We start from the raw sequence: 24,514 nt of genomic DNA, 5'->3' as shown, positions 1-24,514 counted from the left end.
GAGGCACTACTTTCTCCTCTTTACACACAAAGGCCTCAATTCACGGAGCTTTATCAAACACTTTATCAAACGTTTGATAATTTTCCTCATGGGTTAAATCTAATTTTGAATTCACTAAAGTGTTATAGATTTATTGATCATTTCATCGATAAAACATTTGATAGATCTATAACACCTTAGTGAATTCAAAATTAGATTTTACCCATGAGGAAAATTATCAAACGTTTGATAAAGTGTTTGATAAAGCTCCGTGAATTGAGGCCAAAGTCAGATTTCAGATGTCAATAAAAAAAAAAAATACCACAAATGACAGTAGACACATTGTCATTGTTTATTACATATGGGGAACCTTTAACTTGCCCAGCACATTTTCTTTAAAGGATACCCGAAGTGACATGTGACATGATGAGATAGACATGGGTATGTACAGTGCCTAGCACACCAATAACTATGCTGTGTTCCTTTTTTTCTTTCTCTGCCTGAAAGAGTTAATTATCAGGCATGCAAGTGACAGTTTCTATCCGGGTTGGACTAGGTCAGACTATTTATTTATTGTATTTATACAGCGCCAACATATTACGCAGCGCTGGACATTAGTTTAGATTACAGACAATATTTAGGGGTGACATACAGCAATATGATAATACAGGAAAACAAGAAAGACCAGATCACACAGCACAGTATGAGTACAAGGTAATGCTTAGTCAGTCACTGGAGGGGAGCATGGAGATTAGGCAAGTTAGGTTCACTCAGATGCATAGCATGGGTGCACAGTAATGGAGGTGCATGATCAGGTAGGACACAAAAGGACTATAGCAGTGATGGCTAACCTTGGCACTCCAGCTGTGACAAAACTACAAATCCCATCATGCCTCTGCCTCCACGAGTTATGCTTAGAGCTGTCAGAGTATTGCAATGCCTCATGGGACTTGTAGTTCCACCACAGCTGGAGAGCCAAGGTTAACCATCACTGGACCATAGCATAACCCTCACTGATAAGTAATTACAACCATAAAACACTTTCCTGTCAGTAAATGGCTTCTGAGAGCAGGAAAGAGATTAAAAAGGGTCAATAATTCATAGATTTGAGCTCAGGCATACTTCAGTGACGGTGTCATTGAGCAGAGACAATGAAACAGTCAAAAATTAAAAAATAGATTTAAATATAAAATAAAACTGTGGGCTATCTAAAAAGGTAATTTTTAGAAGAAGGAGGATAGATACAATTGTTTTTCTCATCAGTCCTTTAGGCTACGTTCATAGTGGGATGTTATAGAGCGATGTTAGGGAGACATTGCGTAACGAGGCACTGCAGTGATAAGTCTGTCACATTCCCAATACCACGTTAGCGTTGCGGTTTTGCGTTATGGTAACGCACTGCTGTAGTGAGTTACTGCTAAACGCACACGTTAACCCGGAACGGGAAGCATACTTTTCATTGTCTGTATGCTTCACTGTGCCTCATTATATGCTGCGTAACGCGGCCGTAACATGTTGTATTATGACCTTTTTACTACATTGCGTTGTGTTCCTGTTACACACAAGAGAACGCCTTGCTGTGAACCTAGCCTCAAAGAGAACCCACGGTGAGCCTAAAAACAAAAAAGATACTTGCCTAAGATGAAAGCCCGTGCCGATATGTAGCCGTGCTTCTTTTTATGCATAAGCATGGCCGTGCTGGGCTTGTGCAAGTACGGCTGCACCTGCGCAGTAAGCCAGAGCTACTTGTCGCTACTGTTCAGGCGCGGCCATACTCATGTTAGCAGCATGCCCATGCTTGTGCATAATGAGGAGCATGAGCATAAACTAGTGATGGTCAAGTAGATGCAAATAACTTCGTTGATGCAAATTTATGCATCTTGAAAATGAACCAATCGAATTTTACCTCAGCAGGATTAGATTGGTTCATTTTCAAGCTGCATACATTTGAATATAAATGTGCATGCATTTGCATCAACTTGAAGTTATTTGCATCTACTTGACCATCACTAGCATGAACTTATAGATGGTCCAGGGCAGCGGCGGTGGTCTGGAGAAGGACATGGGAAGCCTCTGGAGGATCTTAAGGCTCATACACACATCAGGCTATAGTCTTTGGAAAATGAAAGATCACAGACCAATCTTACCACCCTTCATGTAGTATGAGAGCCATACCTACACAGTCTATTCTATGGAGCTGAACTCCACATCAGACAGAAATCTTTGCAAGATGCTGCACACACAGATGCTGTACAGACACAAAAGATCTGTAGCTGCAAAAGATCTGTTCCTGCCAAGAATCCATTCCTGCAAATTGCAATGATAGTCTATGAGATCTGCAGATCATCATACACACATGATTTAACTGACATTCATCTGCAGATCAGATCCACCAGGATGGGTTTTCAGATCTGCAGATGATTGTCTGATCTGCAGATGAATGTCAGTTAAATCATGTGTGTATGATGATCTGCAGATATCATAGACTATCATTGCAATTTGCAGGAACGGATCTTTGGCAGGAACAGATCTGTTGCAGCTACAGATCTTTTGTGTCTGTACAGCATCTGTGTGTGCAGCATCTTGCAAAGATTTCTGTCTGATGGGGAGTTCAGCTCCATAGAATAGACTGTGTAGAGTATGGCTCTCATACTACATGGAAGGGGGTAACATTGGTCTGTGATCTTTCATTTTCCAAAGACTATAAGTCTCATTTTTTTTTGCTTTTGCTTTGCCTCAAGTTCTCTATGAGCCACACCCACTCTAAACAAATACAGCTTGATCATTGGCTAACATCTTTAAAGTGGGCAGGTTTTTCTGCTGATCCTGGAGCCAAATTACTTTTGAGAATTCTGGGTAATTGTGAGAAAGAATTCAACCATAGTAGCGGTACATTAAGTCAGGTCTCCTTTCTCTTTTCTGAGATCAATCATCCAGCCGTCTCTTATTTCACAGGCAAAACACAAGCGTTTCCTGGGGCACTCCGCCCATGTGACCAACATCCGTTTCACCAGCGGGGACCGCTATGTGGTCAGTGCCGGAGGGGATGACTGCAGGTAAGGGGGGGGGGGAGGGGTTACTTTTTTCTCCTGTACTGTAGTGGCCGAATGTTAGCCATGTTTGTTGAACTGCGCAGAATTTTTCTGATGCGACCTTTGCTATTGTGTTTCGGACCACTGTCTTGTTGCATGACCCAGTTTATAACAGTGCTTTGAGCCGTCACACAGATAGTCTCACATCTGACTCTAAAATATTTTGGTTCATGGATGACTCAAGTTTCTCCGATTCTGCGCTGAAAAAAACCAAAAACCCAAATCATCAGTCCTCCACCACCGTGCTTCACAGTTGGTGCAAGGTCATTATGTACAGTACCACTTTGGCAAAAAAAAAAACAAGCACAGCAAATCAGCACAACCCTCTCCAGTTTGGTCTTGTGTTCTAGAAGTCTTGTGGGTTATTCCAATACAGCTTAGTGAACCTGAGTCGTGCTGCCATCTTCTACTCATTTAGGATAAGAAACTGCATATATTAGTAACCTTTGGCCACAACTGCAGAGCAACATCCATTCTTTGTCGTATTACAAATTAGGCCCAGCTGCCAACCTGAATGTAAAGGGTCAGTGCACCTCAAAATTCACATTTTTATAACTGATAGTTCAGTGTCTGGTGGTTAGTCCATCTCCATGGAAAAAAATTAAACCCTGACAAATATAATTCAGCGCCTCTTCTATAAGCACAAATGAGCTTTCTCTCTCTCACTCACCTGATGAAGTGGCCTTAGTCCCTAGAAATGCGTCACAAATTTTATGCGTTGTAAGTTGTATTCCTGGATCAACAAAGTTTTTTTGTTTTGTACTTCTGAGTCTTGGAGGTGGTAAGTCCAACACTGCTTTCCCTTTTTAAATATTTTATTTCACCTTGGCGCCTCTGAACAATTGCCTAGTGTTTTAATTCAGTGGAGAGTCATTTTTGGCAGAGAGCGACTTTTTAACCCGAATGGGGTCGAGTTTGTTCTCCCCACTTGCGTAAGGTGTGTCCTTTGCTGTGGCATACTTTTGTGAGTATAATTTATTCACTCGAATCCCCTTTATCAAAATCAACTTACTAAACTATAAGGCTCTCGGTTATCTCTCCACCCCTTTTCCACCTCCACTCCACGCCTGTTGATCATTTCTTTGAGACCTGATCTACAAATCATGTCCATAAAGCTGTCACACAGGGATGCAGAGATATCAGAGCTGGTACACATTATACAGTACAGACAGGAACAGGAAGGACAGCACAGAGCAATGACCAGACCTGATCTACAGGTCATTTGAGTAAAGCTGCCACACAAGGATGCAGAGATATCAGAGCTGGTGTACAGTGTATACAGCATACAGTATAGACAGGAACAGGAAGGACAGCACACAGCAATGACCAGACCTAATCTACAAGTCATGTGAGTAAAGCTGTCATACAGGGATGCAGAGATATCACAGCTGGTGCACAGTGTATACAGTATAGACAGGAACAGGAAGGACAGTGCAAAGCAGTGACCAGGCCTGATCTACAGGTCATGCGAGTAAAGCTGTCATACAGGGATGCAGAGATATCAGTGCTGGTATACAGTATAGACAGGAACAGGAAGGACAGCACAGAGCAATGACCAGACCAGATCTACAAGTCATGTGAGTAAAGCTGTCACACAGGGATGCAGAGATATCAGAGCTGGTGTACAGTGTACATAGTATACAATATAGACAGAAACATGAAGGACAGCACAAAGCAATGATCACACCTGATCTGCAAGTCATGTGAGTAAAGCTGTCACACAGGGATGCAGAGATATCAGAGCTTGTATACACACAGTACAGACAGGAACAGGAAGGACAGCACATAGCAATGGCCAGACCTGATCTACAAGTCATGTGAGTAAAGCTGTCATACAGAGATGCAGAGATATCAGAGCTGGTATACAGTGTATACAGCATAGACAGGAACAGGAAGGACAGCACACAGCAATGATTAAACCTGATCTAATCTGATCTGCTAATAACTCTGATCTGATGGAAATGTTAAGATATGTGCAGCTTTGAAGCAGCCACAGCCTGATGCTGCTTTCTAATTTTATCTTGTGAGTTGCAGCAGATCTCTGACAGAGGATAAACTGCTCACAGACACCATGCTTTGGTTTCTCCCAGGAACACCCTGTTCTCTTTTCTTTTCTTTGCTGTTTGTTAACCAGGAAGTGGTAAATAATGTTTACTCAAACATTGTCACATGACTAGATCAGTGGATAAGCTGTTGATGCAAAATGTTAAATAAAATTTTCGTATCTTTTTCCATTGTGTTCAATGCGGAATCGAGCGGCGAAACGATCGGGCAGGAGAGTGGACTTGTCGGAAATTATCAATCGAGCCATCTTAATGGCTCAAAATCCAGCCGTGTATTCCCAGCATTATTTTCGATCGTTTTTCTGGTCGATCTCTCATAAAAGTGAATGGAAATCGATCGGAAAATCGAACAGAAAATTGTATGGTGTGTGAAAGGAAGACTTATTTTACACTATTATATAACGTATATTTAACTACTAGCTGACGAATCGGCGTTACCTGGGTATGTATTTGGCTGGTGTCGGCTCCGCCCACTTTTTCTAACCCTAACACACAATTACTCAATGACCAAGTTTGTGAGCTTTGGTATCAATAATTTGTATATTCCCATAGAAATTAAACAAATCAGATTGGCTGTTTGTGGCTGCACCCCTCTCCAGCATTTGAACCCCAGTCACCCAGTGACCGACTGTAGCAGGTTTGAGACATCTGCTATTAACAGTGTAAAAATGGCAGCAATTTAAATATTCCCCTTGAAAATCAACAGGTGAATTTTTATTGGCTATTCTAGGCTCCTCCCACTTCCCTGAATATTAATCTCAGTGACCATCTGGGCAAAGTTTAATAACCCTGCAGTTTACAATTGACCAGTGACACTTTTTTGGGCTCTTCCTACTTTTTCTAACCTGGACATACAGTCACTCAATGACCAAGTTTGTGAGCTTTCGGGTCCTTGGCATCAATAAAAACAAATCTGATTGGCTGTTTGTGGCTCTGCCCACTTTTCTGAATTTGAACCCCTGTGACCCAATGACCAACTGTGCAGGTTTGAGGCCTCTGCCATTAACAGTGTAAGAATGGCAGCAGTTTCAAATATTCCCCTTGCAAATCATTAGGTGAATTTTGAATGACCATTGTAGGCTCCACCTACTTTTCTGAATATTAATCCCAGTGACCAACTGTGTCAAGTTTGAGAACTATGCCATTAACAGTGTAAGAAAAGCTGCAGTTTATATTTTCCCATGTAAAAAGTTAGTTGTTTTTGGCTCTGCCCACTGTTTCTAACCTGGGCACACAATCAATGACCAAGTTTATGAGCTGTGAGGCCTTTGGCATCAATAAGTTGAATTTTTCCATTGAAATGAAACAAATCTGATTGGCTGTTTATAAGCCCTCTTCCTTTTCAGAATTTAAACCCCATTCTCCCAGTGACTGACTGTACCAGATTTGAGGTGTCTGCCATTAAGAGTGTAAGAATGGCAGCAATGTAAATATTACCCTTGGAAATCAATAGGTACATTTTGATTGGCTGCTGTAGGCTCCACGCACTTTGCTGAATATTAATCCCAGTCATCTAGTGACCAACTGTGTCAAGTTTGAGAACCCTGCCAATAACAGAATGACTGAAATCAATCCAACAAATCTGATTGGCTGTTTGTAGCTTCACCCCCTTTAGTGAATTTAGATCCCAGTCACCCAATGACCGACTGTATCAGGTTTGAGGCCTCTGCCATTAACAGTGTAAGAATGGTAGCAATTTTGTCAGGCGTTTTGTAAATCTGTTATTCTAATGATAACCGGCAGTAGTAACTGATAATTCAAAGTTCCTTAAAGATGGGAGGAGCTTCAAATTATAACACACGCCCAACTTTTTGAGTTTGTTATATCGTATGGTTCTAGATACTGATTTAAGCATGGAACGCAATCCAATTTGAAAAATATAATAATTTAAAGAGAATCTGTACTCTAAAATTCTTACAATAAAAAGCATACCTATCTATTCATGATGTTCTCCTGGGCCCCTCTGTGCTGTTTATGCCACTCTTCCTGCTGCAATCCTGGCTTGTAATTGCTATTTTTATGCAGTGTTTACAAACAAAAAACATGGCTTCTAACCAGAGTGAGAACAGCTCACTGTGTGACTCATGCAGAGCTTGGAGAGGGTGTGTATAGCTTCTGCCAATGACAAGCAGTGCTGCACATTCCACACATTCCAGCCTGAGCCCGACAGAGGAGAGAAGATACGATTTATTACAGAGACAGTGCAACTAGAAAAGGCTGCAGTATGCCAAAGCACATTAGAATAGGTATAGGAACTTATAGGATAGAAGAAATAAGGCTCAAAATTTTGTTACAGAGTCTCTTTAATATAAAATGAAAATAACAATATTCAGAGCAATAACAAATTGCATTTCTGATTTACAAACTCACATTACAAGTCTTGCGATGAGCTGGGTTAAAACAGAAAGAATTTGCGATAATTCAGGTTGGAGTGAGCTTGAGATGTCTCCCAGTGCATCACTGCTGAATATATGCAAATTAACCATTGTTACCCTTAGAAGCTAAACACACCTCCAGAACCGCTGGAATGCAATGATATGTCAGAGACATCTCAAGCTCACTCCAACCTGAATTATCACAAATTATTTCTGTTTTAAGAAAGCAAACTCTTGTTTTCCTTACTATTTTAGTAAGGGGGCTTTTAGGACCATTGTAGCTCCTCACACACTCCAATGAGTTCTGGGTCACCATGAGCTTGCTGGTTATTACTCTGTACCTCTTGGTGTTACAAGCCCTACTCCATAGAGCCAAATTAATCAAACAGTCCGAAACAATCTGTATGCATGTTGGATTATTATGGCTCAGTACAAATTAACAAGCTGACACATCATTGCATTCCAGCGGTTCTGGAGGTGTGTTTAGCTTTTAAGGGCAACAATGGTTACTTTGCATATATTCAGCAGTGATGCACTGGGAGACATCTCAAGCTCACTCCAACCTGAATTATCGCAAATTCTTTCTGTTTTAAGAAAGCAAACTCTCGTCTTCTAATCTGTTTAGCACACAGGACTAGGCTGCAACCTTAAAGGTGCGTACACACGCACTACATCCGGCAACGATGGGTCCGTCAGACCCTCCTGCTGGGTGGACGTTCAGCCGACAGTAGCGCGTGTGTACGCGCTGTCGGCAGACTGATAAGGCGGTTTCTGAACGATCAGCTCAGATCGTTCAGAAACAGCCTTATCAGTCTGCCGACAGCGCGTACACACGCGCGCTACTGTCCGCTGAACGTCCGCCCAGCAGGAGGGTCTGGCGGACCCGGCGTTGCTGGCGGTAGAGCGTGTGTACGCACCTTTACACTGTTTGGCCTTCATCTTGCGTAACCAAATTGTCTGTTCAGAGTTTAGGCTGAAAACATCTTATTTCTGCTATAATGTGTATTTGAATACCTATAAATCATACCTAAATTCTAAAACATACTCTCATTAATACACTTCTATTAAACCATAATAATCATATATTTGGATCATCGTCTTCTGTTCCTAAGGGAAAGAAAAATTATGCTCATATTTATTCAATTATATAAACAAATTCAATTACCGTATATACTCGCAAGCAAGCCGACCCGCATGTAAGCCGACCCCCCCACTTTTACCCCAAAAAACAGGAAAAAATGATTGACCCTCATGTAAGCCGGGGGTAGGAAACGCTGGCCGCGTGATCCCCCCAGTATGTCCCAGTATAGCTAGTATAGTGCTCAGTATAGCTAGTATAGTGCTCATTATAGCTAGTGAAGTGCCCCAGTTTAGCTAGTATAGTGCTCAGTATAGGTAGGTAGTACTCAGTATAGCTAGTAAAATGCCCCAGTATAGCTAGTATAGTGCTCAGTATAGCTAGTATAGTGCTCAGTATAGCTAGTATAGTGCTCAGTATAGCTAGTATAGTGCTCAGTATAGCTAGTGAAGTGCCCCAGTTTAGCTAGTATAGTGCTCAGTATAGTTAGTATAGTGCCCCCAGTATAGCTAGTATAGTGCCCCCAGTATAGCTAGTATAGTGCCCCCAGTATAGCTAGTATAGTGCCCCCAGTATAGCTAGTATAGTGCCCCCAGTATAGCTAGTATAGTGCCCCCAGTATAGCTAGTATAGTGCCCCATTATAGCTAGTATAGTGCCCCCAGTATAGCTAGTATAGTGCCCCCAGTATAGCTAGTATAGTGCCCCCAGTATAGCTAGTATAGTGCCCCCAGTATAGCTAGTATAGTGCCCCCAGTATAGCTAGTATAGTGCCCCCAGTATAGCTAGTATAGTGCCCCATTATAGCTAGTATAGTGCCCCATTATAGCTAGTATAGTGCCCCATATAGCTAGCATAATGCCCCAGTATGGGTGGGTAGGTGCTGTCCCTCCCCGCTCCCCCTGCGGCCGCCGCTGCTGCTATTACCTCAGGCGGCGCCGCTTCCTCTATCCCCGTCCTCCTCCGGTAGTAACTCATTCACAGCAGCGCGCCTCTCGCTGCTGTGATGACGAGGAAACCATAGAGAGCGGCTTCCTGTAGCGTGATGCCGTTACTATGGGAACCGCTCTCTATGGTTTCCTGCGTCATCACAGCAGCGGGGGGCGCGCTGCTGTGAATGAGTTACCGGAGGAGGACGGGGATAGAGGCAGCGGCGCCGCCTAAGGTAATAGCAGCGGTGGCCGCGGGGGGAGCGGGGAGGGACAGCACCTATCCACCCACCCACCCACACATGACTCGCAAGCAAGCCGACCCCCCAACTTTTGGCCCACTTTTGGGGGGTCAAAAATTTGGCTTGCTTGCGAGTATATACGGTAATCAATAAATCGATAATCCGCCATATTGGATTTCTTGACAATGTAAATATTCCCCTTGAAAAATCAATAGGTGAATTTTGATTGGCTGTTGCAGGCTCCACCCTTTTTCAAAATATGAATCCCAGTCACCCAGTGGCCAACTGCGTCAAGTTTGGGAACCCTGCCAATAACAGTGTAAGAATGGTTGCAGTTTATATTTTGTCATGTAAAAAATGTAGTTGTTGGCGCCGCCCACTTTTTCTAACCTTTACATACCGTCACTCAATTTATGAGCTTTGGGGTCCTTGGTATCAATAATTTATATTTTACCATTGCAATTAAACAAATTTGATTGTTTGTGGCTTGCCCCCTTTCGGAATTTGAACCTCAGTCACCCAGTGACCAACTCTACCAGGTTTGAGGCATCTGCTATTAAAAGTGTAAGAATGGCAGAAATTTAAATATTCCCCTTGAAAATCAACAGTGTAGGCTCCACCCATTTTCCTGAATATTAATCCCAGTCACCCAGTGACCAATTGTGCAAAGTTTTAGAACCCTGCCATTAACAGTTTAAAGTGAACCAGAGACGAAGCACCCTTGTGTATTTTACCATAGAAATCAGTGGGAACATTAGAGAAAACATTTACCATGCTCTCTGTTCCATCCTCACTGCTAAAAGTGTCTGTTATCTAGCTGAGATAAGAATCCCGGACTGAGCATTGAGTCTGGCTTTGCTATAATGACTCAGCTATAATGATTCCTGAGCAAAGCCAGCAGGGGGCAGGCTTGGACTTGAAGACAGCAAAGAACACAGTCTCAGCTATAATTATTCTGTAGCAAAGCCAGACCGACTGCTTAGTCGGGATTCTTATCTTAGAGGTGATAACAGGCAAATTAAACAGAGAACAATGTAACAAAGAGCAGATTAGGTGTTTACTGTCATGTTCCCACTGATTTATAAGGTAAAATACATGAGGTTGCTTCATCTCTGGTTCTCTTTAAGAATGGCTGCAGTTTATATTTGACTAGTGACATTTGTTTTGGCTCCGCCCACTTTTTGTAACTTTGACACAGTCACTCAATGACGAAGTTTGTGAGCTTTCAGGTTCCTGGCATCAAAAATGTGTGAATGGAAGCAGTTTATCCACCAAGGAAATCTGATTGGCTGTTTGTGGCCCCGCCCCTTGTTAATTTGGAACCCAGTCACCCAATGACTGACTGTAGCAAGTCTGAAACCTCTGCCATAAACAGTGTAAGAATGGTAGCAGTTTAAACATTCCCCTTGCAAATCAATAGGTGAATTTTGATTGGCTGTTGCAGGCTCCACCCTTTTTCAAAATATGAATCCCAGTCACCCAGTGGCCAACTGCGTCAAGTTTGGGAACCCTGCCAATAACAGTGTAAGAATGGTTGCAGTTTATATTTTGTCATGTAAAAAATGTAGTTGTTGGCGCCCACTTTTTCTAACCTTTACATACCGTCACTCAATTTATGAGCTTTGGGGTCCTTGGTATCAATAATTTATATTTTACCATTGCAATTAAACAAATTTGATTGTTTGTGGCTTGCCCCCTTTCGGAATTTGAACCTCAGTCACCCAGTGACCAACTCTACCAGGTTTGAGGCATCTGCTATTAAACGTGTAAGAATGGCAGAAATTTAAATATTCCCCTTGAAAATCAACAGTGTAGGCTCCACCCATTTTCCTGAATATTAATCCCAGTCACCCAGTGACCAATTGTGCAAAGTTTTAGAACCCTGCCATTAACAGTTTAAGAATGGCTGCAGTTTATATTTGACTAGTGACATTTGTTTTGGCTCCGCCCACTTTTTGTAACTTTGACACAGTCACTCAATGACGAAGTTTGTGAGCTTTCAGGTTCCTGGCATCAAAAATGTGTGAATGGAAGCAGTTTATCCACCAAGGAAATCTGATTGGCTGTTTGTGGCCCCGCCCCTTGTTAATTTGGAACCCAGTCACCCAATGACTGACTGTAGCAAGTCTGAAACCTCTGCCATAAACAGTGTAAGAATGGCAGCAGTTTAAACATTCCCCTTGCAAATCAATAGGTGAATTTTGATTGGCTGTTGCAGGCTCCACCCACTTTCCTGAATCTTAATTTCATTCACCCAGTGACCAAGTGTGACAAGTTTGAAAACCCTGCGATTAACAGTCTAAGAATGGCTGCAGTTTACATTTTCCCATTAAAAATTAATGGCTGAAGTTTGATTGGCTGTTTAACCTCGAACACCAAGTGACCAACTGTGCCCATGAATGGGTGAAATATGATTTGCTGTTTGTGTGCAGGGGGACGCGAGACCCTCAGAACATAACATATCCCAGATAGTAAGGAATCTGTATACCAAGTTTCGTTCAAAATCAGTCAAGACGTTTTTGAGTGATACACACACACACACACACACTAGGGCTGCACGATTTTAGGGGGAAATCGAAATTGCGATTTTTCTCTCAGAAATCGCAATTTCGATTTTCCCCCGATTTTTTGCAAATCCTGCTTTTTGCACTTGAGGGGGGGGGGGTTGTTCATGGCCTGCAATGCCCGGTCCGCTGTCTGTAACTTGCTTCTGGCCCCGCTGTGCGCGGATTGGCCAGAAGCAGTGAATATGCATAAGTGTTAATGAGCAGGCAGGGGGGGATCCACTCGAGCGAGCACATACAGCATTACTAATCACTGGCTAGCGATGGAATGACGGCAGCGGTAGGCGGAGATGTATGCTCTGTACAGCTCCGCCTACCGCTGCGGTCATTCCATCGCTAGTCAGTGATTAGTAATGCTGTATGTGCCCGGCCGCTCTCTCTAATGGATCCGCCCCCCGCTCATTAACACTTATACATATTCACTGCTTCTGGCCAATCCGCGCACAGCGGGGCCAGAAACAGTGATCCTCAACACTAGCAGCTTAACTAACATTAAGCTCGACTGAGATTTTCAGCTTGTGCTGCAAGGAGGGCACGTCTGAGTCAAGCGCTAGTACCAGTCTGGTACTATCTGCGCTTGACTCAGACGTGCCCTCCTTGCAGCACAAGCTGAAAATCTCAGTCGAGCTTAATGTTAGTTAAGCCGCTAGTGTTGAGGATCACTGCTTCTGGCCCCGCTGTGCGTGGATTGGCCAGAAGCAGTGAATATGTATAAGTGTTAATGAGCGGGGGGCGGATCCATTAGAGAGAGCGGCCGGGCACATACAGCATTACTAATCACTGGCTAGCGATGGAATGATGGCAGCGGTAGGCGGAGCTGTACAGAGCATACATCTCCGCCTACCGCTGCCGTCATTCCATCGCTAGCCAGTGATTAGTAATGCTGTATGTGCCCGCCGCTCGCTCGAGTGGATCCGCCCCCCCCCCGCCCGCTCATTAAGACTTATGCATATTCACTGCTTCTGGCCAATCCACGCACAGCGGGGCCAGAAGCAAGTTAGACAGCGGACCGAAAAACCGAAGGCACTGACGATCAGCAGATCGTCTTGCCTTGAACCGCGGTTTCGGTTTTGAACCGAAAAACCGTGCAGCCCTAACACACACACACGCATACACCCCCACACCCCCCCCCCCCACACACACACACACTTTCTGCTGCCTGAGGCAAAGATTGTGAAGGCGCCCCCTTCTCCACCCCCCCCCCCCCCCGGTCGATAACCCCCCCCCCTTCTTTTCGACTTTGTCATCCCCTTCATTGATTCCCGGTCCCCTTGCCAAGCCCCCCCCCCAATATGTCCATTACTGCCGGTGATGCCCTGTATTATAACCCCCATCTGCTGTACATAAACATTACATCCCCCACACGACCGACCAGTCGACCGTGAAAGAAGTGAAAGAAGAACTGAGGCAGCAAAGTGACTGACTCACCGCCAGGGTCTCTGGGTCTGGCGGCGATCATGGCGAAGGGCGGGCGTCGGGACTCGGGCATCCGCATCCAGCATGCATCCTGCACTGTCTGGCAGGCAGGGGACAGAAGGCTGCGGCAGCCGGCAAGCATGCTCCAGCCTCCAGACCATCTCGGATCTCGCCGCGCTGCCGGGCAAGGCCGGTGAGCTGCGGCCGATGGCAGCCAGCCAGGCTCATCATCATAGTCACGGTCAGTGGCGTAGCTAAGGAGTTCTGGGCCCCGATGCAAGTTTTACAATGGGGCCCCCCCAAGCACTCTATACATAACAATTGATACGGCGCACCAAAACCTGCCAATGGCAACTACAGTGTCAGAGGTGCAAGAAGGGGATGGGAAACAGTTTGTTAATGATTACAACTTTCATTCAAAGTATCTATAGAAGTGATTATTATGAGCCCAGGACCAATAGAGAGCTAATACTGCAGTTGAGGGAGGGCCCTTCGGGGCCCCTCTGGCCCAAGGGCCCCTATGTGGTTGCTACCACTGCAACCCCTATCGCTACGCCCCTGACAAGTAGTAAACACAAACATCAAAATTGTATGAGGTGCCACATGCTGAGAACTTGCATAATGTTACAGCGGAGTTTTTGCCACATTCATTATCCAAAACTGCTGATGTACAGCAAAGATGCACTTTCAACAAACAGACACACAGAATCCAATGTTCACAAACTTGTTTACCTGCCCATAATCAGTACCAGGTATGTGCCCCCTATGGGAAATGAGGTTTGAGAAGCAGCATTACAAAATAACCAGGCAACTTAAAGCGAACATGAACTCAGAACTTCCTCTCTGCTCTAAAAGATAAGCAGATAAGTAGAGGCATAATAATATTTAAAGAAAAGCATTTCTTTATTACAGCTGATACAAATGCTGCAATAAATCTGCAGTGTGTCTACTTCCTGCGTTCATGGAAGCAGACATAGGGTTAACATCCTGTCTTTACAAAGTAGCTGCTCTGCCAAGGCAGCCAGATCACAGAACTGAGATATAAAATTACAGTTGTAATTGGTCACAGAAGAGGGAGAATTAGACAGGCTAAACTCTGTTTTCCTTCTGTCCTGTGCAAGAGTTCGGGTTCACTTAAAGTGGATCCGAGATTAACTTTTACACATTGCATAATTGGGTTCCTTTCCTATAGTTTATAGGGCATTCCTCAAGCTAAATACTTATTTGTTTTTGTTTTAATACTGTAATTCCCTATAAACTAAACAAGCCACGCTCACAGGTTTTCAGAGAGCCACTTTCAGACAGTAGCAATGGCTCATGGAAGCTCAGTCTGGGCAGGAGGAGGGGGAGGTATTACTAGCCAGAGGTTTCAGAGGCAGAGGGGAGGAGCGAGGAGGAGGGGGATTAGGTCTTTTTGCTCAAGATGCAGATAAGCCTGCCTCTGTGTAATGTTTACAAACAACATGGCTGCTGTCACTGTATAACAGGAAGTAAGAATCATATTCTATTAAAGCTGTTTGCAGCTAGATTTGCTGTGTAAACTATCTAAACTTTAGATAAGATATATAGACAAGTTACTTGTTATAGTTAGTTTTTCATCTCGGATCCGCTTTAAGAGGAACAAATGATGGGATTTTTAATAGAGAGGCACTACAACTGGCTCAATGCAAAGTAGCTACAAATCTCTTATCAGAGAAAGCAGTTCAAGCTGTGTAAATGGCTATTTGACTGGAGTTGAGCTTTCACAGTATTTATCATCCCTGCAGAGGAATATCAGATGCCTGTTGAGAAGCCTTTAGGGCCCGTTCTCACCTGAGCGGGAATCGCACGATTCCCGCTCACGGCAAACCGCTAGCGGTTCTGCAATAACCGCTACATATTGTTGCGAGTAGCAGTGTTCTCACTGCCGCGGTTGCGGTTAGCGATAACCGCAACCGCGCTGCATGCAGCGGTTTGCCGGCGACGAGCGCTCCGCGATTAGCGATCGTGATTAGCATGCACAGCACGCTAATCGCGATCGCTCCAAAACCGCCGCAGTGTCCAGTGATTTTTCCTCGCTAATCGCGGGAAAATCACTCCCGCAAAACGCCGGCGGTAATCGCCAGCGTTCTGCGGTTCTAAGTGTGAACGGGCCCTTAAAACTGACCTAACTGAACACACATAATCAGAGAGCTCTCATGTGACACTTCTCTCACATTACACCATGTACCACAGTTCTTTCTCACACAGGAAGCTCTATCATTTAGCGTGACATGTGTCTTGTGTACAGCAGCTGAGCACTGGGAAATCATGCAATGCTACAGCCAGAGTGCTGACACACAGGATACCAACACATCGGTTTTGGAAAATAACCCAAACGGACCTAGACTGACAGAAAAGTGGACTGTGACTATATTAAGGACATTAGATTGTGTGCTCATCAGATAAACATTTCATGACATGACTAGATGCTGTGGATAAAGGCAGGGCCATATAAATGCATAATATGAAGCCCAGCCTGGGACAGTCACACATGCCATGACTACTACATACAAAAAAGGAATCCGACCCGACCCCACCGTGAAGAGCAGCCAGAGCCTGGGGCAGCCGCAGCAAAGTGACTCACCGGGGATAGTGGGGTCCGGCGACAACGACGATGGCGGAGGGCAGGCCAGGTGTCGGGCACGAGCCAGCATCCATCTTGCGCGGGCAGAGGGCAGCGAGCTTGCTCCTCCATCTCTCGCTGGCGGGCAAAGCCAGGGGGGCAACAACGGGCTCATCATTGTCACGGTCACGGCAGCACTCAGTGACCGTGACTATGATGGCGGGCAGCGGGCGGAGGCAGCGTGACTCCTCCAGTTTCTTCCGTCCCGGATTCTGCAGGCGGAGCGGAGGCAGCGCAGCGGTGCAGCCAGGACAGCCTCACAGAGGCCTAGTAGGCGGCAGAGCTCGCCTCGGACTCGGAAGTCCGGCATGGTGGGTGGGCGGCACGTCACGCAAGTGGCAGGGCTGGCGCCGCATCACTGTGCACAGTCACAGGCAGCCAGGCCAGGGTCACTCACTGATCCAGTGTGCTGCGTGCTACCACTGCCAGGCAGGCAGGGAGACTTCACTGCAGCACTTGAGGCGGCCAGGCGGACGGCGGCGGTAGCCGGTAGGTAGCACGCACAGTGACACTCCAGTCTCTCCGGAGGGCGGCAAGAACCAGGCGCAGGCACTTCCTCTTAATGCCTGGTGCCACCCCTCCACTTCCTGCCGCCTGAGGAACCCGCCTCACCCCGCCTCATGGGCGGGCCGGCCACACACACACACACACACACCTTAATGTCATATGGTTTGAACCGTGACAGCATAGCATGCCACGGGTCCACTTATATGAAATACACACAGACGCAGTTTGTAGGTAAAAAATAAGTGGAACGGAAATCTTTATTACGCCCCCTGCTTTTAAAGGGCAAAACCCACAAAATTATAAAAGGGGAAAAAAAACATTTGCACATGCGTAGTAATATATGACTGTGTACAGGTATTGCAGAAACTTATACAAAGTAAAACCAATATTGTTTATACAGAACAGAAGGAGGAAACTGCATGCAGGTGTGATGTTCCGTGGTTAAGCTACTTCCTATGTTGGCAGTATGCCCAGAATGTATGGCGAACCATTTAGCGGAAAATGCCTGTACACCTTGCAGTTTATAAGAGACCAAAATAGCTTTAGCTATTGTGCTACCTTAAAACATATAGAATATATCAGGTACAGGGGCTGGACAAAATAATGGAAACACCTTGAAAATCAACAATATATATTTTAATATGGTCCACCTTTTCGGGCAATTACAGCCTCAATTCTCCGAGGTATTGATTCCTACAAATTGTGAATTGTTTCTAAAGGAATTTTAGCCCATTCTTCAGTTAAAACACCCTCCAGTTCTTTTAGAGAAGATGGCGGCTGAAATCGGCTTCTTACTTTAATCTCTAATAACGACCACAAATGCTCAATGTTGAGGTCTGGGGATTGTGGTGGACAGATGAGATGCTCGACTTCATTAGAATGTTCCATGTGCCATTCTTTAACAATTCTAGCTGTATGGATTGGGGCATTATCATCTTGAAAGATGGCATTCCCCTCCTGAAACAATTCTTGAACCATAGGATGAACTTGGTGGCCCAAAATTCCTAAATAGGCCTCGATTCATAAAAAGCAGTGCGATAAAAATCTTGTTGGGAAAATACCGCACTCGGTGTTCTCCCGGTCTGTGTGCTAATTCATAAAGATTTTCCCAGCTGCCTTTGAAGGTCGGTAAATTACCGCAGCCCATTGAGCGGTAGAGTAGAGCAGTGTGGCGATGCCCTCTTTTGCCCTGCACAAATGACTCCACAAATGACTCAGACAGATGACTCGCACAGACTTTCCCTGCCTGCACAAATGACTCAGAAAGATGACTCGCACAGACTTTCCCTGCCTGCACAAATGACTCAGAAAGATGACTCGCACAGACTTTCCCTGCCTGCACAAATGACTCAGAAAGATGACTCGCACAGACTTTCCCTGCCTGCACAAATGACTCAGAAAGATGACTCGCACAGACTTTCCCTGCCTGCACAAATGACTCAGAAAGATGACTCGCACAGACTTTCCCTGCCTGCACAAATGACTCACACAGACGGCTCTCTGGCTCTCTCCACAGATGACTCAAACAGACTCCGGCTCTCTGCACTTTGCATTCATCAGAGGTGTCTGTAACTTGTTAACGCCTCACCAGAGATGTCGGCTTGTTGCAGGCTTTATGAATTGACATTTGCTGACAATTTACTGACGTGTTGGAGGTAACTACAGCCAAGTCGGTAATTTATCTCCCTGGTCGGTAATGTCAGCTTTTCATGCGGTAACAGCCTTTATGAATTGACACATTTCTAAGTGGTCGGGAAAGTTTGCTGTTTTAAGCATTACCGCATGAGGTAATGCTTTATGAATCGAGGCCATAGTCTCGGCTGTTAATTCTTCCATGAAGGGAAATCATTGGCCCTGCGGATTTCCAAGAAATAGCACCCCAGATCATCACATAACCCCCGCCATGTTTTACAGTTGGGAGAAGGCAGTCTGGATGAAATGCTTCTTTCGGCTGTCTCCAAACGTACACTCGGCCGGAGGTCGGAAATAAAATCACATTTTTTCCACTGCTTGAGGGACCAATTCTGGTTTCTACACCACTCTAAACACTTTGAAACATTTGTCTTTGAGAGCAGAGGTTTTCTAATTGCAGTTCTTCAGTGGAATCCAGATTTGTGCAGCTCCCGACGAACAGTTTATGTGGAAACTGGGTTCTGTAGGTGTTCATTCAGCTCTGCAGTGATTTTAGGAGCCGTGGTCTTGCGAGCTTTTCTAACAATTCATTTTAGAGTCCGATGGTCTCTCTCAGACAACTTCGACTTTCAGCCACAACTGTGCTTTGCTGAGGACGTTTTTCCTTCTCTTTTACAGGAAGTAATTACTTTTGAGACAGTACCTCTTGAAATGCCATGCATTCGGGCAGTTTCTGTTACAGTAGCGCCTGCCATACGAGCACCAACAATTTGGCCTCTTGGGAAGTCTGAGAGATGATCTGCCATTTTTATAAATTATAACCAATTTTGGTTTAAATATCTGTAAAAAAACAATTATTTTAATTAAACATCAAATAACAAAAATAATAAACAACATTTTTTTTTAACATGTCAAGTTTTGATTGCTTAAAACATGTTCAAAGATTATGATGCCAAAATGTTAGGTGTTTCCATTATTGTGTCCAACCCCTGTATGTAGAAATGAAGCTAACACAATAGAGAATAAGATATCATACAATGGAGGCTATGTAAAAATACTGCATCTAATGGAAAAATACCTATATTTCTTATTATTTCATATTATTAACAATAATGAAAAGATGTTTCAGAGACCCAGGAAATATAGCTTGCTTGTGGTTTTAGCAGTTTCCTTTAGTAGCTGGCAGGATAGCAGGTGATTTGCAAAGCTTGTTTGTGCTATAGGAAGGGTGTTAGCTGATCATACAACTGGAACATAATGTGACCGTTTTAGCTAAAGAAATAAATGATATATTTTCTTATATATGTGTGCTAAAGTAAAAAGATACAAAATGGAGGATGTTATGCTTGTATCCCGTCAGTGTGCACCCAGCATAAGATCTTAAAGGGAACCAAGCACCACTTTTTGTGTTTTGCAGTTTGTCCTGGTTTCTAATAGCTATAGGAGTTACCATGTTCCCCCTCCCTTTCTAGCTGCCCATTATTTATCCAGGGGAAGGTGTGAAAATAGCGCATGTGACTTCTCAACTCTTTAAAGCACAGTGTCCTATCTCCCCGCCTCTCCTATCCCTCGCTGATGAAAAAAAACGTTTGTTTGCTCTCTGATAATGTCTGCAATAAAATAATCACATCAGTCCTTATATGCCTGAAATTTCTGAGGTCGGGCAGGCTGCAGTAGTAGGGTAATAAAGGCCTCTGCTAAAAATTTTATATGTATAAAGAAGAGGTAAAATTGAAAGGTTTTTTTTTTTTTTTCAAATAATGAGCCACATGCTATTAAAGGGAACCAGAGACGAAGCACCCGTGTGTATTTTACTATATATCAGTAAGAACATTAGAGAAAACACCTATAATGCTCTCTGTTTCATCCTCACTGCTAAAAGTGTCTGTTATCAGCTGTGATAAGAATCCTGGACTGAGCATTCAGTCTGGCTTTGCAGGGAATAATTATAGCTGAGTCATTATAGCAGAGCCACAAGGGGGCAGGCTTGGGCTTGAAAAGACACCAGAGAAGACAGACTCAGCTATAATCTTTCCGTAGCAAAGCTAGACTGAATGCTCAGTCGGGGATTCTTATCAGAGGTGATAACAGTCAGATTAAACAGAGAACAATGAAACAAAGAGCAGATTAGGTGTTTACTGTCATGTTCCCACTGATTTATAAGGTAAAATACAAGAGGGTGCTTCATATCTGGTTCTCTTTACGATGCCCTGGGTGCTAAAAATGGTGCTTGGTTTACTTTAACAGTCTGTTTTCAAGCTTCATAAATTTGATTTAATGCAAATATCTTGCAAAGTTATTATCATCTATTTGATCATCTCTATTCGTTACCAGTTTTGAATATGTGTGTAGTTATAAAACTTGTGCTCTAATCTTGACAAGGTGTTGGGACTCTTCTGACTCTCTTTCTGTGTTGCAGTTTATTTGTTTGGAAGTGTATCCACATGCCGCACTGAGGAGGGCCTCTCTCCGACTCCTCCATCCACAGCACCGACCACGAGGCCACGCCCGCCGGGTACATGCAGAGGTCCTGCGCTGGAGAGATGCGGGAGACTGCGTCAGAGGGCAGAGACGGGTGTGTGGCGGGATTTGCTGCAAAGAAGCATGCGTACAGCCAGGGGCTCATCTGGCTACAGGACTCAGGCATTGGGACCTCCTGGTGGTCTCACGATCCCGTTTAGGCGACGGGTCTGACCATTGTGAACACACCAGCAGAGTGAGGTCCAAGGACAGCGAACTTGCGGTGCTGACATTGTCGCAGACCGCTGGGACGACCGCCTCGCTTGATTAGCTGCGTCGGCCTGATGCGGCTCACTTTAGCGAGTGCCTTCCCTAAAGCTCCCAAAGTCCAACATCTCCTGTCTTTTGCCTTGTCAGGTCCGTTCGGCGCCGAGGTTGCCATATCGTATGTGCTGCTTGTTTCTTTATAAAACATTTCCAGCTGTGTCTGAAGAAGTTACCTAGTGTGTGGAGCCGTATATCCACCTCTTCGATGCCAGAAGGGGCCTGTAACTCATATTGGGGTCATAAGAGGGACTATATGTGTGCATTTATTCCTTATACATAAATATACTTTCTTACAAGATGCCGTCTGTGTTTTCTTTTCCTCTTGCGTCGGCCAGAAGGTATCTCTGCGAATAAAGCAGGCGCGCCCACGTCACGGCGCATTACGTTATTCTCTCATGCTGTCTCTGTAACCAGAAAACTCCTACCACTATGCTTCACAGTTGGGAGAATATTATTATGCAATGTAGTGTTTTTCCTTCTCTAAAAGTAAAAGTCAACAATATTTTTGGGGGAGTGGTGGCTTTCTGCATGGTTTCCACCATATACACCGCTGCTGTTCCATGTTTTCCAATGAGCCACCAGTATAGTTGCCCCTGGTATAGATTAGAGAGGTAGGCACCACCATATGTGGCGGGGGAGAGCAGAGCAGAGTTATAATTCCCTTTCCGCAATCGGCCTCTATCTTCCTCCTGTCCCGAACATCCCTCACATTAGTAACAGCGCCCCCTGTGATGACATGCGGTAACGTTATAACAAGAGGCGCTGTTACCAAACCGACAGGCACCTGGGACAGGAAGAAGAAAGAGGCTGCGTGCGGTGTTGCGAAAGAGGAGTTGTAACTCCGCTATGCCTGCGCTCCCCCTTGCCGCTCCACCCAGCACCTGGGGCGGTTCACACGCCCATAGAAACGAGCCTGCAAATGTGAGAAAGGCTCTCGGAACTTACCCTTGGGTCCTCTGTAGTGTTAGTATTTGGGTTCATTCAGGTTTCTGAATTTAATGTCCTCAATTTTAACACCAAACCTCAGCACCCGAGCAAGTGTACAGGGACACAGGAAAGTCACTCGTTCCATATGACTCTCGGAAGGAGGAAGCATCAAAGTCATGTGAAGCACAAGTGAACTCTCCATGACCTTGTCCACTTGCTCAGGTCCTGAAGGGTGTATTTTGGGATAATTCAGGTTGCCAAATTCAAACAGCAACCAGGTCTTTTGTAGCCTCGTAGACTTTTACACGCCTTGTAGTTAGAGATATTTTTGATGGTCGACCACTCCTGGGTAAGTCTTTCAAGTGTACCCGAACGGGGAAAAAGTGTGCCCCAAATGGGTACTTACATCAGTAGTTAATCCAGAGGCTTCTTCCATCCCCCTCGCCTCCACCGATCCAGCACTGGGACCCCCCCTATGCTCATTGACAAGGGCTTGTTGAACAATGTGCACGACCTTCCCGTCTGAAGGAGAGGTGTCCTGTGCAATACAGCCACAAGCTTCCAGGGGTCCCAGCAGTAGTTGGGAGGACAACATGGGAAGGCGCTGGATGATCCAGAGGATTCCATCTACCGCGATAAGTATGCCGCCAGTGAGCTGGGGGCAGGGCGAGCTGAATGATGGCTCAACCAGCTGGAGCTCAAATTCCTGGTGGCGTTAAATACTATTGCCCCTCCAAGTTGTAGCGACTCAGAGGGAGAAGTAGTTCAGGATCTGATAATTGCCGGAACCCAAAATTACCATTATGCACTATAGCGTTAGTGCTACAGCAGCACCCAGCTTCGGCTCTGAGCGCTGAAACCACCTGCTTAAGTCTCAGTCACCTGATTATCCCATTGAATGAACACATTAGAATCAAATGATAATCCCAAGGAGGCACTTACTTTTGCCACATGCAGATTTTAGATATTTTTTTCAATAAAAACATGACCCAACAAACTTTGCTTCAATTGTTTAGGTTTTCTTCATGTCCTTATAGCACTTTAACCTCCGTCAGTAAGCCCAAGCTGTGCTCGGGCTAGCCGCTGGGAGCTCTATGCAGAGTAAAGCACACAGCAGAAGCTTTTACTCACCTCTCGGGGGATCCAGACTTCGATAGCCATTCTCCATCCTGTCCTGCGGGGCTCTGAATCGTTCTGGTGAGATTGCCGTCAGTGATATCACTACAGAGTTACAGCACCACCTGAAGGACGGATTTAAAATTGCAGTGCTGGAGGCCAGGGAGGTGAGTGAGAGCAGAGGCCGTTGCTGGCTTTCTAGCGCATGCTTATCACCCCCCCCCCCCTGGATTTTAGGGTCTGAAAAGTGCATAAAAGACCCCAAAATCCAGAAACAATCATACGGCCAAGGAGGTTAAAGGATACAGCCCCTGGAAGCCTATGTGTCCCTTACCGCAGCTCCGATCCCAGCCGGTGACCCGGGGTCCCCTCCGTAGCAGCTGCCAACCAACCTGGCCAGATCAGTGGCTTCTGCGTATGCTCCCCACTTGTGCTCCCATTCCCAGGAGCATTCTGCGCAGAAGCCACCAATCTGGCCGGCTTGGCGGTTGCTACGGAGGAGAGCCCAGGACACTGGTGGAGAGTGAAGCTGTGCCTGAGGACACAGGGGCTTCTAGGAGCTGGAGGAAGCCCCAGGTGAGTAAATATGATTTGCTTTGACTCATGTATCCTTTGTAAAGTGCTTCAGAAGATGTCATTGGTGTATAAAATGTTCTATATATTTACATATCATCTAAAACATTTAATTTTCAGAGTACAAAGACATGTCATTGTCCTCAGAGGAGCTTACAATCTAATCCTACCATAGTCTAATGTCCTACCATATTATTATTACGTATTTGTAAAGTGCTGTAGAAGATGTCAGTGCTATATAGAGTACATAGTCATGTCACTTGTCCTCAGAGGCGCTCACAATCTAATCCCTGCCATAGTCAAATCTCCCGATCATACACTAAGGCTAAAGGCCCATACACACGTCGGATTTCCGCGAACAGGTCGTTTGAACGTCCAGCCGGTCCGTCTTTCGCCCTCTAAATCGGGCGTGTGTACAGACTGTTGTTCGCTTGATAAGGGTGAGTCTCACCCTTATCAAGCGAACGACAGTCTGTACACACGCCCGATTTAGCGGGCGAACGACGGGACGTTCAAACGACCCGTCGTTCGCGGAAATCCGACGTGTGTATGGGCCTTAAAGGAACTTGCTCAAGCATGGGGAGAACATAC

The 24,514-nt window shown here is 45.0% G+C and overlaps 1 protein-coding gene across 3 annotated transcripts in view; it reads left to right on the top strand.

Moving 5' to 3' along the window:
• EML5 (EMAP like 5) overlaps positions 1-21,603 on the top strand; it is a 255,544-nt gene extending 233,941 nt beyond the window's left edge. For all 3 annotated transcript variants that reach the window (XM_068254559.1, XM_068254558.1, XM_068254557.1), the window contains 2 exons: positions 2,935-3,035; positions 20,940-21,603. In XM_068254559.1, coding sequence (XP_068110660.1) covers positions 2,935-3,035; positions 20,940-20,976 — 138 coding nt within the window. In that variant the 3' untranslated portion in view covers positions 20,977-21,603. The remainder of the gene's footprint in view (positions 1-2,934; positions 3,036-20,939) is intronic.
• Positions 21,604-24,514: the final 2,911 nt, after the last annotated feature.

The sequence above is a fragment of the Hyperolius riggenbachi genome, chromosome 9 (assembly GCF_040937935.1).
Source record: "Hyperolius riggenbachi isolate aHypRig1 chromosome 9, aHypRig1.pri, whole genome shotgun sequence".
NCBI classification, from domain to species: Eukaryota; Metazoa; Chordata; class Amphibia; order Anura; family Hyperoliidae; genus Hyperolius; species Hyperolius riggenbachi.
This window is presented reverse-complemented; position numbering and strand designations above follow the sequence as displayed.